This window comes from Mytilus edulis, chromosome 12 (genome assembly GCF_963676685.1).
Source record: "Mytilus edulis chromosome 12, xbMytEdul2.2, whole genome shotgun sequence".
NCBI classification, from domain to species: Eukaryota; Metazoa; Mollusca; class Bivalvia; order Mytilida; family Mytilidae; genus Mytilus; species Mytilus edulis.
The window spans coordinates 58622515-58638627 of record NC_092355.1 but is presented as its reverse complement, the minus strand read 5'-3'; the positions used below and the strand labels follow the sequence as shown (position 1 = coordinate 58638627).

General features: G+C 32.4%; 1 protein-coding gene across 1 annotated transcript; it reads right to left on the bottom strand.

The window, feature by feature from the left end:
• Window positions 1-8724: 8724 nt before the first annotated feature.
• On the bottom strand, window positions 8725-15307 carry LOC139498863 (uncharacterized). Its single transcript, XM_071287448.1, has 3 exons — window positions 14923-15307; window positions 11226-11396; window positions 8725-9866 (listed from the first exon to the last, which is right to left on the bottom strand). The coding sequence occupies exons 1-3, from the start codon at window positions 15230-15232 to the stop codon at window positions 9643-9645; spliced, it is 705 nt and encodes a 234-aa protein (XP_071143549.1). The 5' UTR covers window positions 15233-15307; the 3' UTR covers window positions 8725-9642.
• Between the last annotated feature and the right edge of the window lie 806 nt (window positions 15308-16113).

The following is a 16113-nucleotide window of genomic DNA, read 5'->3' as shown; positions in this document are numbered from 1 at the left end:
CTAAAGAGCTATGGTGTGAGATAGTTAAATTGTTTTTTTCAGGCTTATTTTTGAAAGGTCACAACATTAATCATTAAACTTAAATTTTAACGAAAAGTGGTTCTCTTCCTTCATATCTTCAAAGACTGGCACTCGCCTTATGCAACATTTGTGCTTTTGTGGATATGACATTTTGGTTAATTGAATGTAATATAACTTCACCTACTTGAAGTTCTTATCAAATCAATTTTTATCAAGACGGAATCAAGGCGGACGTATCTGACATCAGTCCGACATCAAGGAAGGACAAAACACATGTCATTGACGGGGAAGCTCGACAGGAACATTTTACATGCATCAACTAAATTAAATCCAGCATGGATTATACAATAACTCCTGTAGGATTTCTATCCCTTATCTATAGTTATTACAGACATGCATTTATTTCAGCTGACATCGGGAGAGTGTACAAACTCGGAATATGCATACAAGGTAAAAAGACGCATGGCGAATGGACGTACAACGATGGAACTGCGATGGAATATATAGATGGCTACCAAATGAACCAAGTGGATCATCTACCGTTATTCGCATGACTCGGTCTAGCGACTACAGGTGGTTGGCTTCTAATCCTTGACTAAATTGTTCTTATATGTGTGAATATCGATCACAAAATTAAAGATTGTGACGCTATTCAATATCAAGAATTGCTTATTGTCTGTGTCACTTAATCTCAAAAAGCAGATATTGTACACAAAAGTTAAACAAAACGCACAATTACTACGAGCACGTGAGATTAAATCTTAATTGAAGCTCGTTCGCAATGTATTTCAAAATTATGAATTTTGATACAAGAGCACTCTTTCATCAACTCAGTAATCACAATAACCAGGTAAAACAGCTTGTGTATTTAAGTGTATGATTAGGGTATAATAGATATATTTTATACATCAGTTTATTCTAAATTAATTCTTATGATTAGTATCAAATAGAAAAGTAGAATAGTTAATGTTAAAGAAGAAGTAAACTTTTAGATCAAATAATAGAACATTCGAAAACTCTTATTTCAATGTTGATGAGCATCGCTGACAATTGTCAATATTAAGGCGGTACCCACCACCTTCACTAAAATAAATTTGGCTCGTTTAAATTTCATAAAATTTTGACAAAGTATTAACTTTGACTCTTTGACAAAAATATAAAAATTTCAAAATTTTGAACCAACCATTTTATCAAAAAAATTGCACTGGTTATATAGCAATTTGACAAACACTAATTCTGATCATTGAGAAGCTTAATATTCCCTTAACAACGCAACGTAATAAAAACGTGTAGCTGATTTTATAGAGTTATCTCCCTGTAGTGTTAGGTACCACCTTAAGCTGATGGAAATTTAATGTCTCCATTAACGCTGTAGCTGTTGTATGCAATACATAAACACTGATTAAAAGAATAATATTTATAAGGGATTTCTAAATGACTTGGAATTTACATTTAAAATTCTACTTTTTGTTATCGATTACGTGAGTTGATTTCCAAATTATGAAATGTACTGTCATGATCGACATGACAACACGACCATCCTTAACAATCGTAAGTTAATATGTAATCTCTCTACAGTTTGTCATTTGTATAAGCATGACCTGTATAACGCATGTATAGCGCCTATTACACAATATTCACTCATCTTTGAACTCCATCTATTTTTGTGAACAATAGTACAATATACATACTATAAAACAGTGTGGTATGATTGCCAATAAGACAACTCTCCACAAGAGACCAAAATGACACATAAATTAACAATTATAGGTCACCGTACGGCCTGAAACAATGAGCAAAGCCCATACCGCATAGTTAGCTAAAAAAGATCTCGAAGGCCTATTTATGTACAAAAAATTATCGAAAACAAATATATAATACATGAACAAACGACAACCACTGAATTACAGGCTCCTGACTTGGGACAGGCACATACATACATACATAATGTGACGGGGTTAAACATTTGAGCGGGATAACAACCCTCCCCTTACCTGGGACAGTGGTATAACAGTACAACATAAGAATGTTTATCACAGTCATTGCTTCTGTTTTGGTTTACAATACATTTTATCAGAAGATAGTTAGAGTTTTATTGTGACAATTTATAGCTGATTGTTGAATACCTTCTATGAAATATAGTGTAAAAAGATAAAATGGTCATATTATATCAAAGACTTTCATATGAAAATTTCCGGATTTTCTAAAAATTTATATAACAGCATATAAAAAATATAAAACTTTACTTTGAATTCATATGACATGCAATACTAAGTTTTGTTTTACCTTATATTTATTTAACATTACATCACAAAAAAGATAGAAAACCATTGGGCTTATATGTCACTTCAATGAAACTAGCATAAACAAAAAATAAACAAAGTAGTACAGTTACGTGTTGTTGTGAAGAAAGTGTCTGCGTTTTGTAAAAGCTGATTTGCATAGACATTTTGAAGATTGTCTTGGAAAATATAAAATCAATTAAATTAACTGTTCACATTAAGGTTCTTGTATATTTAAAAATTTAAAAATTGTAACCTTTTTGCTTTTACATAGACCGCACTGGCTCTCGTGTATCTTTTCACCAATGCAACGTAACGGCCTGTGTCCACACGAAATGACAAAATGACATCTAAGTAGAGCTAAATATAAAAAGATGTGGTATGATTGCCAATGAGACAACTGTCCACAAGAGACCAAAATGACACAGAAATTAACAATTATAAGTCACCGTACGGCCTTTAACAATGAGCAAAGCCCATACCACATAGTCAGCTATAAGAGGCCCCGAAATGACATTGTTAAATAATTCAATAATTCAAACGAGAAAACTAACGGCCTTATTTATGTACAAAAAATGAAATCGATCTTTCTCAATTCTGTAGATTTGATAGAACTCTATGCGATTGTCATACTCCTCACACATATTTTGATAAAGTTTGATAAATTAATTAACGTTCTTAGTTAAAGGGGCACTAGCTACAATAGATATAAAAAAATTAAGTATGATTTTTTTTAGATCAATCATTAATCAAATTGGAATAATGAAATAATAATTTGCTTTTAGCAATCAATTTCCTTTAATTTTGTTGAAATAAGCGAATAAACATAATTTTTGACTGATTCACTTGCAAGTGAAAACGTCATCATCATTCTAACCGGTATTCATGTGAACTTCAAGTTAACCCCTAGCTAGAGATTGACAACGCATGCATTGTACGTGTACTGGTTATTTAAAGAAAAAGAATGTCAACAATGAAAGTGAAACTACGGTAATTCATTTGATTACTAATTCGATGCACATAAAATCATTCTTATATGGATAAAAACAATGAGAAACATCTATTTGTAATCTATAAAATAAAATAAAACAGACCTATAAAAATGCAATTGCACGTGTTGGTTTAATCTATTCGTATCTTTATTTTTGTTTACATCGCTTATATGGTCATTTGAGGTCAAATCGATAGTTAATTAGATGGCGTCTGGACTAAAATACACACGAAACAAACCTATATATTATCTACCCCATGCTCTGTAAACTGTTTATTTTAGACTTTTGATAGTTTGGATAAATGTTTTACATTGTTATAAACCAAATATGAGAATTTGAGTCAAATCGGTTACAATGAATTTGACAGCTAGTGCCCCTTTAAAGGTAAGGATAGCTATAAAACCAGGTTAAATCCACCATTTTCTGCTTCCATCTTGTGATGGTGTTCGTGTTGCTCAATCTTTAGGGATCTTTTTTTTTTCATTTTTTTCCATGAGTTGTCAGTTCATTTTTGATTTATGAGATTGACTGTTCCTCTGGTATCATCCGACACTTTTTTTTATTGTAAAATTGTATTGTATTGCCATTCAATACGAAAGGCAAACCTGTATTTTTTCTCTAAAAGCGAATTTGGGAAATATACTTTTTATTATTTCTGGATGTTTGTTTATACATGACTGTATCTCTAATTTCAAGGAAGATCGGTAAAAGTTTTATCGTTACTTATTCTGCAAGTTTTTATTTCCAAATTGATTGTGAGAAAATTGTACATGTATATCAAATAAATGATTTCCGTTCTATTTTTTGTTCATTACATGAACCGGTAAAACAAATAGTGTTACTTATAAGGTATGTTGAAATGACCCAGATGTATGTCTTAAACTTGGACCAGTATAAAGACTGAAAAGTTTTAATAAACAATACTGTTACTGTTACTTAACAAAAAACAAAATGAATATTGCAACTCTTGGACAGAAAAAAAAAGAAACAGCTATACGTGCAATTCTGAAATGTTTGAGGAACACTACATCATTCACAAATATATGACCAGATAGAGAAAAAGAGGCAAAGGATACCAAAGGGACATTCAAACTCATGTATCGAAAATAAACTGACAACACCATGGTTAAAAAAAGAAAAGACAAACAGACAAACGACAGTGCATATAACATAACATCGAAAACAAAAGACTGAGCTACACGAATCCCACTTAAAACTTCGGAGGGGAGATCTCAGGTTCTCCGGAAGGGTAAGCAGATCCTGCTCTACATGTGGTATCAGTGTGTTGTTCAGGTTAGTAAAAACCGGGTTATAAGTCGAATTCGGTTTATGAAAGTCAGATTTCGCTCGCGGATAAAATATACTCCAGTTTGTTCTCCTGTGAATTCATTCGTATCCCGCAAATATAAACTGTTTAAAGCCGCACTCACAAATAGTCCTTTTTATAAAAAAACTGAGGTGGTATCGATTACAATGTGACATGTGACATGGAGATAGAAAACATGTATTTGCAGTCTTTGTTCCTTTCAATTGAAAATACGAATACTTTGGTTGGGTTGCAATAGTTGTTTTCTTTAAACATTCCTCATTTCCATTCTCAATTGTTTTTGCTTTTGTAATAAAGTGTTATTATTATTTGATCAAATAGGTCAATACTTGAACATAAACCTGTTCTTATATATTTTGTCTCTGGTAAAAAAAATCAGAAATGATGCCCTAATGGAATACTCTCAATATAATATATGTATATATTATTGATGCCCTGGGATATTCTTTAACCAAATATTAAGAATAGAGTTCTAAGTGGTAAAGTTGGAACCACAATTCCATCCTCTTTTCCTCGAATGTGACTTACCAAATTATACTTATCACCAGATGTGTACTTACATCAGCAACACGACGAGTTCCAAACGTGGAGCAAGATACCCGTCCAGAGCACCTGAGATCACCCATAGTTTTGTTTAAGGAAGTTCGCTTGTCATCTTTTAGAATTCTTGGCAAATTTTCGAAATCCTCTGGTTTTATCCATTTGCATGTCTTAAAAAAATTGCCAATTGACCCCCACTTTTCCTTTTTATAAATATTGTTATTTTCAATAGTTTTTGAGAAATTAAACTTGTTAATAATTAAGCTATGAAAAGTCTAGAGAGAACACTTTCCGGCCAAAATTTCAATGGCTTATATCTTGAAAACAAGCACATTGCCCTTATATTTTATTTTTGCTCTTTTGGTTCCTTTATTTACATGATGTTATGAAAAGTTTGTTATTTTGAAACTGAGAAGCCAACCTCTTTAAAGGAGGTTCATAATGATCTTACTCGAGTTTTAAGTGTTGTTCTTAGTGCTTTTTAATTTGTCTTTGTCTGTGTTTATACCGATATACAATGGTATAAGTCTTATTTTTTTTCATAAACGTTTCAATTTAATAATTTACACTCGTTCAATTTCAGGGTTAGAAATGCACTTGATCGATGGTTTACAAAGAAGTCTTATGGTGAGATAAGAGTCGAATACTAATCGGTTAGTGTATTATGTTTTATCAATTAAGGGAGTTTGCTTATCAGTTTCAAAATAATTAGCTTTTCAAAACACTAGTTTATATTGATAGGAGAGTAATAAAGGAACCAAAAAGTGCCTGTTATCGAGATATTAGCCATTGCAGTTTTGGCTGGAAAATTTCTCTCTTGACTTTTCATAGCTTTATCTTTGACAAGTGTAAGTTCTCAAATTCTATTAAAAATAAATAAAATTGTAAGACTTTTACAGATGGCTTATCATTATACATGTAAAAGATTTATAAAAAGAAAAATAGGGGTATTGGGCAAACTTTTTGAAGACATTCAAATGGATAAAACCAGAGGATTGCGAAAATCTGACAAAAATTCCAAAACATGACAAGCGAACATCATTGTAATAGCTGATCGCGGTATTCCATAGACGTAACTAGACAGATGTCACATGCGCAGCAGGATCTACTAACACTTTTGAAGCATGGGTTTTGAACGAGTTCGTCTTGCTTAATCTTTAAGTATTTTCGTTACATCTTTTGTATACCAATAGTTTTGTTTTGTCTTTTTGTCTTTTTCGTTTTTTGTCATGGCGTTGTCGGTTTGTTTTCGACTTCGACTTATGGTTTGATTATCCTCTTGATATCTTTGGCATTTTTAGTTTCGTCTGATGATAATGATGTTCAGGGGACTGTCTGTAAAGAATGATGCCCCAAAAGAAATGACTATTTACATAATGCCGGAGACCAGAGGGTGATCTAACACCTTGTCCGAATATCCGGATCAGATCCCCCCTGGTAGAACGAAGGAGCTGGAATGTAATTTGGCGGTTATAAAACGATTGATTTTAAAACAGGTTCCATTTTAAAAACAACCAACCAATCTCAGAATCCCGAGTTGTCTTGCCTGTTAACGTTGGAAGATAGAACATCGTGTACCACTAACCAACCAGAGAACCCAGAGTTGTCCTGACTGTTAATGTTGGAAGAGAGTAAATAGTGTATCACTAACCAATCAGGGAGACCCGAGTAGTCCTGGCTGTTAACGTTAGAAAAGAGTACATTGTGTCCCATTAACCAATCAGAGAGACCCGAGTTGTCCTGGCTGTTTACATTAGAAGAGAGTAAATTGTGTACCACTAACCAATCAGAGAGACCAGAGTTGTCCACACTGTTAACGTTGGAAGAGAGTAAATTGCGTACCACTTAACAATCAGAGAGACCCGAGTTGTCATGACTATTGACGTTGGAAGATAGTAAATAGTGTACCACTAACCAATCATAGAGACCAGAGTTGTCATGACTGTTAACGTAATAAGAGAGTAAATTGCGTACCACTAACCAATCAGAGAGACCCGAGTTGTCATGACTGTTACTGTTGGAAGAGAGTAAATTGCGTACCACTGACTAATCAAAGAGAACAGAGTATTCCTGACTGTTAAAGTTAGAAGAGAGTAAATTGCGTACCACTAACCAATCAATGAGACCCTAGTTGTCATGACTGTTAACGTTGGAAGAGAGTAAATTGCGTACCACATACCAATCAGAGAGACCCGAGTTGTCATGACTGTTAACGTTGGAAGACGGTAAATTGTGTACCACTAACCAAACAGAGAGACCCAAGTAGTCCTGGCTGTTAACGTTGGAAGAGAGTAAATTGTGTACCACTAACCAATCAGAGAGACCAGAGTTGTCCAGACTGTTAACGTTGGAAGAGAGTAAATTGCCCCAAAAATTACGTGTGTAAAACCATTCAAACGGGAAAACCAACGGTCTAATCGATATAAAAAAGAACCGAGAAACACCGATGAACCACATCAACAAACGACCACTAATGAAAATAAAATTCCTGACTTAGGACAGGTGAAAACTCATGCAGCGAGTTAAGATGTGTCATAAGGTACCAAACCATCGCCCTTATCTGAAACAATAGTGTAACATCACATCATAAAAAAGACACACTATAAAACATAAATTGAAATGGCTTTATTCGATAAAAAGATTCTGAAATGAATTGTTTCACACTTTTCATTATGAAGACATTAATTGGTTGTTGAGCGGTATACAATTTGATCATTACCCTCATGATGGCCTATAGTTGCTAGCTTTTGCGTCAATTGGCCCCTACTGAAAAATTGTGTCATTGGCCATCATACCGCTTGGTTTTATTCCAAAGTTCAAGTTCACAAATAAAGAACATAAAGTCGAATCTAATAAGAAATGCTTTACACGTACATGGACATCTGCAATTAATTGGTAGAATAAGAACACATTATTGAGTGGATGTTTTATTACATATGAGTCATATAAAAATTAGGCAATATAATAATTTAACAATTGGATTGGCCAGGTTATCTGCATAGGCAGATTTCGCCACAGAGTAATTTACTAATAAAGAAGAATATAAACCAACCCGTCAATGCCCTTGATTCTTACGACAGATAATATCACAGCTATTGATTATAACAAATTTTGATATCAATAGCTTGATAAAATGCTCAAAATATTAGGCTCAAATTCAGACATGAACATATCTTTTCCTGCTGTAGATTACCTCGCATACAATTCCACATATCATTATTACAAACGATTATGCAAACTCTCGATTTCACTGCTGAAATTTTAAACAATCTGTTAAACTGTATAATTTTCTTTTATATTTCTTGACAATGTGTGGTGAGTAAGTAAGTAAGTACTAAGTAAATTTCATCCGGCATGAAATATACAAACTAACACATCAACCATTTGACAGAAGACACATCAAAATAAAACATATGCATACTGTAATAGCTGAACATGCATGCATAAATCATAGCAAGCAAGTTTAAAAGATAATCAAAGCATATTTTGCTTTAACTAAACAAATAAATAAAACAAAAGCAAACAACAAACAGAACACTGAGGGCTAGCAGATTTAACATGTGAGACAACAAACAGAACACTGAGGGCTAGCAGATTGAACATGTGAGACAACAAACAGAACACTGAGGGCTAGCAGATTGAACATGTGAGACAACAAAACTGGTCGATAATTACTTATGTTTATTGAAAGATCAATTGAATATTGATTAGAAAAATGATCTAAAAATGGCGGCGTATTACGTCTTGAAAGTCTCCACATGTCTTCATAGTTGTGTAAAGATTAACGTCATTGCAAAACATTATGGCATGCGAATAAAAACTTCCAATCTGAAGATTAACTATTAACGAACATGCTGCAAATTCGGAAAAACGATCTTTGAAATGGAGTTTTGATTTTGATTTATTTTGTTATTTTGTTGTTCTTCGTCATTATTTGCACAATAACAGATACGTGCAAGTAAACATTAAACTACGTCAACTGTTGAATAGCAAGTAATTTGGAGTAAGCTAAAATAAATCGGAAATAAAAAAAAAATGCCAAGTTTGTAAGAATTATTAGGTTTTAATACATTCTGTTCTAGAGGTGAACTTATAGATAATAAATGCAAAACGTAAACTTGTTGGAATTTGGAACCTCACATCAAATTTGGATTTTTTTTTATTGGGAAAAGGAAATGGCTTTGACAAATGTGAAAATCTCAAACAAATGTATTTGCTTGCATAAATGACTTAGTGGCAGTAGTACTCAGATATAAACGTCTTGATGATCTTGTGGTGTCATGTGCACTTGTACATTAACAAGATTTACCATGACTTATGTTTATTTCAGTATATGCATAGTGTATTATAGACAAATTTAACATAGAACAATTCTGAATTAATCTATATGGTATGAACTAAAAAGAAAAGTAGAAGAGTTAGCTTTACAGAAGAAGTCAACGTTTTTTCTTTATATTGGTTAACGTCACTATATTTAAATTTATGGTCGATATTCACACATATAGGTACACTTCTCATCTGGATGAGGATTTTTCCAGTTGTAGTTATTCCACCGCCTCATAGCGATGACGTTAGATAATCCGCTTGGTTCATCTTGGCGCCACCTGAAATACTCCATCATAGTTCCATCGTTGTACTTCCATTTTCCTTGTGTCTTTTTACCTTGTATACATATTTGCGTATAGTACACTCTTCCAATGTCAGCTGAAAAAAAATTGATGTCTGTATTAATTATAGATTAGCAAAAGACATTTTTAAGATGTTTTTGTATAACCCATGCATGCTTTTATTCAGTTGAGGTAGCGTATTTAAGAAATCATGATGATGTTAAATACTAACATGTATTAAAAAAAAACAATATCAAAATGTTCAGGCATTAAGTAAACATGTATGTGAATAGGTTGGTGCAATCATACAACATGTACAATACGTGTTGTTGTGTCTTATACTGTTACATGTACTGTAAATTCAGAAATTATTGCGAGGTTTTTTGTATTGCAAAAGATGCGACAGAGTTGTAAACGCAATAATTTAAACTTGCAATTTGAAATTTTTTATATGAATTTATCAGGATTTTGATGAAAATCGTAAAAATTAAATTCGCATTTGATTCTAAAACGACAAAATCACAATTATAAATACACGCAATGATTTCTGAAGTTACAGTATACAATGTTCAACAACAATCTTATATTTATGCTTAAACACGTTACAAAGGAGCTATGACGTCGCAGTAAGTGCTTTTGACAGAGTATGATTTAAAACTTTAAAACAATTTTACTTTACTGTGTTTTAGTATCTGTCAGCTGGCACTTTCTTATAGATTAACAAAACGGTCGATTATATTGATAATTTAGAATCTTCTTTGCCGCTATAGCACACATTTGAAGTGTCATTTGAATTAAAGAGTTTATTTATTTTTCATTCCGAAAGGTTTATCGAATCCGAGCACTTATTGTTGTACAAGGTCATAATTTCATCTTACAGTATAGCTATTTGATTTAATATTATTACCATATTAATGAATACAATGGATCATTTGTTTATTAAAGACTTTTAAATGTTTTATGTTTATCTATAAATTCTTTTTTTTTTTATTATTATTTAAAACCAATAGAAAAAACTTTCATAGATTTAAAAATTTATTTTAGTTACATAATAAAATACTTAGTTTGATGAAACAATCTCTGTTTGTGTACAGACAGTACATCTGCCTAAAACTAAACCTCAGTATGTAATTATAAAGCCACATTATCGTAAGACATTACAGACCATGCGATGAATAAACGTTTTTTTTTGTTACAATGTCAGTTTTAAATTAATAGTTCTGTTGTGATTTTGACCTTTTACAAAGTTTCCTCAAAATGAATGTAAGTTTATCTCACCTCCTATACATTTCTAGGACTACGATTGGTTACACACAAACTTGTGGAGACCATTTATATTCCAAATAAGGCTAGTAAGCGGGGCTTATTTCAATACACGTTAATAGTGTTGTCATATCCCTTTATAAAACACCAAGGTTTTAGGGAGACTTGGTAAGGGTTTCAAGGTCTTTATTACCTGTTACAAGCTTGACATAATCTTGTCTTTCATCAGAATCGATGCGCATGGGTTCAATTGCTGGACACACAACATCGGTATGAAAAACGGATACTTGAATTGGTGGTTCGAATTTATAACACAAGTCAAGTTCTCTGTAGTAGAAGAAGTTGACCAAACAGCGACCGGCACCTGGTAAAATATTTATTCACTGTAAATACCAAATAATAGAACGAAACACTTATAGCTGAAATAATTCTTAAATTAGAAAAAAATGTCCAGTCTAATATCATGAATAGAGGTATATGAGGAGTTTTCATCAACACGTAAAGATCAAATTGTGTACCACTTACAAATCCTGGTTACAATGATATTTTCCCGTCTAGTCACCGAATGTCTTATTTATGTCATGTACCTCGAATATTTCAACATTTCAAATATAGCTGTTTATTTTGTTTTACTGTCCAGTGGTTAAAAAGTAGGTAAGTTAGTTACAGAACATTGTTACTGAGACAGGACTATGCTCAACAGACCATGTAAAAGTCATCGTGGAAACGATATTGAACGAACTGTTCATTTTATATCTCTTACTAATTAATATGTATTTACGTATTATTAGTTTTGTATTTAGACAATAATAATCAAAACCAAGGAGTAAACTAAGACTAATAAAACTAAAGGATATTTACATCAACAGTTATCAATAATAATAATTAAGAAAAAACACGAACTCCAAAAAAACCGTGAGTGAAATCAGGTGCTCCGGATGGGTTAGCATTTCCTGTACCGTATACGGCACCCGTCGTGTTATTTCTTTGTTCAGTTCGGTAATGATGGAAGGTTATATGACTGAGGAAGAATATCAGATATGATTTCTGACACACTTTTGTCATAATGGCCAATCAGCTCATTATGGTGACCGTAAAATTTCTTGAGTAATGACCTCAACTTGATTGATTCATAGCCCTGTCTTAGCAACTTTTGAGAAAGCAGTATTCCTCGTTCAACAAAATCAACGTACTTTGAGCTAGTTCTAGAGTAACTTATCAATTGAGACACATATACTCCATATGCTGGTGCCGCTGGGATGTTGCTACACAGACATAGAAAGTTGACTATAGGAAAATTAAAATCATCGCGTTTGTCATTAATTTTGGTTTTTAGATTTGATCAAAAGGATACCGATATGTTGTTTTCCTATAGAAACACATAATAACACAATTTGTATAAATGATTTTTGTATTATTTTAAATACACAAATTCACACGATGCGTTCTGTAATGACCCCGGCGAAGCAAGATAGCAGATATACTAAGGGACTTATCATTATTTACCTGGGAGGGGGGCTGGTCATTTTGAAATCAAACATATAAAATTTTCTTGATCCCAACTAATATTTCACTTTTTTTATTTGATCCCCCCTTAAAAACATTTAAAAAAAATGTGATCCCTTCTATATTAAAGCAGGAACATATATATTAGATATCATATACTGTTCTGTGATTAACTAAACATTTTAAAATAGAAAACACTTGTCATGTTATTTCACGGAAATATTGCAAACATGAAAAGTTCTCATTGGAATGAGTCTCAAAAATATATTTGAGGGAAAGTTGCCTTGAAATAGGGCTCTTCCAAGAAATATATGTAGGTAGCGTAAGCCATAACCTGTGCTTTGGGATGCTTTTTCTTACGTTTTTGTCACTAATTACCCATATTGGGCTAAAAACAACACTTGTTCGGCAGTTTTGGAGAAAATAAATACAGTAAAAAGTATATGTTTTTAAAAACAGTAACAACACTTTATTTAGTATAAAAAGGGATCTGTTATATATATACCTCTTTCTTAAACGCTTCGTAAACTTAAGTTTACTTATGGCTATATATTGAAAGCTCAATGGAATTGGTAGACTTATATATGGATAGTTCATTCAGCTTGAACGAATCATTTACTCATTTACTGTCACATATCTCACATTTGGTCTAGCATGTCTAGTGTAAGTAACCCCAACAAATGTTTTGGCCTAAAAAGTACAACTTTTGAGGGAATGGGAAGTATAATTGAACCCAAAAGGATCTTGTAATGAAAACAAAAATGTACATTTAGTAGTGTTAATCAACTTTGGATCAAATTCAACTGTTTGTATGCAGCTTAGATAAATATATGATCATTTGTTGGTGAATTTATTAGTTAAAACTATATTCTTTCATGATGCAGTGTAATTTGGATTTCTTTTGAAGAAATTATACACAAATCGTAGATTTTGTTTTAATTCATACTTATTTTCTCTTAAACTAATAAGCTTAGTTAGTGAGTATGAAACAACATGGCAGTTTTACTTGAAATAACCAGACAAATATATATTCAAATCAATTCGACCAAGAAAAAATTGGCAGCTTTAAAAAAACCTCGCTACTTTAGATTTTCGTTTACAACGGAAGCAGTTTATGTTTGGAATAATGTTTACAATAAAAAATCATGCCAAACTCTTATGGGCTTCAAAAGTCAGATGAAAATCAAAATCAAGCCGAATCAGACTCTTACGAAGCTCTTGAAATGCAAGGTACAGGAGATGAGTCTGACGTGTTTGACTTTTTAACTGTTAAGCTTTTAGGTGCTGAGGGTTATATTGATGTGTGATCAGTGAACTAATTTAATCAGTACATATACCATGTATACAGGACACAAATTATTATAATATATGGTAATGAAATAAATTTGATCAATGATGGTAAAAATATATAATTATTTGATTTTTGTAATGTTCTTCTTAACATTTTGTCTCTTGAAGAATGCAAACTATTTACTTCCATTTGCAAAAAAAATGATCTCCACTCTTTGAATTTCTAAAAATTGAACCCCCCTTTTCCACTTACAGAAAAAAACTTGATCCCCCCTGCATTTTGACCAGCCCCCCTCCCCCTCCCAGGTTAAAAATGATAAGTCTCTAATGTTGGTTGATATTCATCTCCTTATTATTTAAAGATTCAACTAATTTGTAAAAGATAAACAATTTAAGTTTGTATCTTTTGTCAGTTTTTGTTAGAAGAACAAGTTGTGTATTCATGTGGAGGAAGATAGAATTAAAAGCATTTACTAAGAATAATTTTACAAAACCAAATACGCCTATGGCCTGGCCGGTTAACAATTAAACAATTATATTCTCATATGGTCGACATAAGCGTATGGTCGGACCATATGAGTATCTGTGCATGGTCCATATACTAGTACTCATATTGTCTAGAACATAAACATTGTTAATAGAAATTCATGTCTGGAGAAGATTGTCCGTCCGTTTTTGTTGACTATATATATAATACATTAATACCCTTTATGAATAAACTTATCATAGATACAAAGATCATGTTATGCTTTACATCACTTGTGCTTTTTGTCTTCAAAAAGACTCACCAGTATACACTCGAATAAAATAACGTTAAAAGGCCAAATAAAGTAAAAAGTTGAAAAACCCCTTGTGCTCAACATTGGAGTTGACATTACTTAATATTTCGAAAAAAAAAATGATTGCCAACAGTTGATTTTAATATAATCTTAACAAAGATAATTCATGTTAACACAGAAATACAGACTACTTAGCTCATGGTACTCACGGGAAGAAAAACTCAATGCTTGTTGATACACTCAGTATCGGTAATAGGATTAAAATTCTGTAAACTAAAGAAAATATAGAAGATTTGTAGCTATATGTAGACTTACGTTCCTGTGAAAGGTAAAATTTCCAACCTTTTGCTGAAGATGACATCACAGTATAGGTAAACGGATCTGAGTGTAAAATGCACATTCCTGTAAGATTGTTGTAGAAGAAAGACAAACAACGCGCATTTGACATACATTTTATACCGCATAGCCCTACAGACCTAACACGATAGGTGTCAATGGCGTTCTCTACTTCATAGTTGTTGTCATATTCAGGTTTATAGTGCGCTGAGATCAATTTAATTCTTGATTCACTATGGACAGCAACGAACATCGTATGCATACATAGACATATGATAGATATATCCATTCGTATCAGTTCACAAAGTTCTCTTCTATGATTGACTTCAATTGTTTGTACTTCGAATAATTATGTGGTTACTATGAGCTGACGTTATATGTTGACCTATTATATGTTGATTTGTCTGTTTCACCTTTTAATTAATCGAATCTTTTTTTATTGAAAATATTTTCTTTGTTAACAGTTTGAGCCCTTGGTATTGTGTAACTTATATCATATGCGGTTATGTTTCAATTTATCATTGTCGTCTGCAAAATAAATTAAATTATATTTTATTCATGCAAGAGCTGAAACAATTATCCACGAACGATATTTAAGATCTCCCATTTAGGGTATAAATATCTCTTTAAATTTCAACTAATCTAAAAGACCGGTCTCCTGATAGTACTTTATATGTTCAAGTTATCAAAACACTTTTTTTCTATAATTACACTCCTTTCAGTAGTTGTATACTGATGATATTGAAGGTTGCACAATTCTCGAGATAGAAAAACACAAAAGCAAAATGATCATTTTATATCGTAAACTGATATATAACAATTGATTTCAATTTTGTTATTTTAATGTTACAGCAACCCAACAAGTGGTTGTCTGATGGTTCTAAAAATTTCCGGACAGATAGATCTCCACCTGATGACCATTTTTTAATCTTCCAGATTTGCATTAAATGCTTTGATAAAAAGACATAAGCCAAAAACTGCATTTTGCCACTATGTTATTCATTTTTGTACAAAAATAAGGCCATTAGTTTTCTCGTTGGGCTTGTTTTACATTGTCATTTCGGGGCCTTTTATAGGTGACTATGCGAGATGGGCTTTGCTCATTATTGAAGGCCGTACGGTGACCTATAGTTGTTAATGTTTGTGTCATGTTGGTCACTTGTTGAAAGT

What these genes read in the sequence shown, in the direction of transcription:
- LOC139498863 (XM_071287448.1), bottom strand. Translation starts at nt 15,232, where the DNA reads ATGGATATATCTATCATATGTCTATGTATGCATACGATGTTCGTTGCT. An exon ending in ATTTTACCTTTCACAGGAAC is followed by an intron (nt 11,397 to 14,922) that starts GTAAGTCTACAT and finishes ATATTTTACCAG; the next exon opens with GTGCCGGTCGCTGTTTGGTC. An exon ending in TTATGTCAAGCTTGTAACAG is followed by an intron (nt 9,867 to 11,225) that starts GTAATAAAGACC and finishes ATTTTTTTTCAG; the next exon opens with CTGACATTGGAAGAGTGTAC.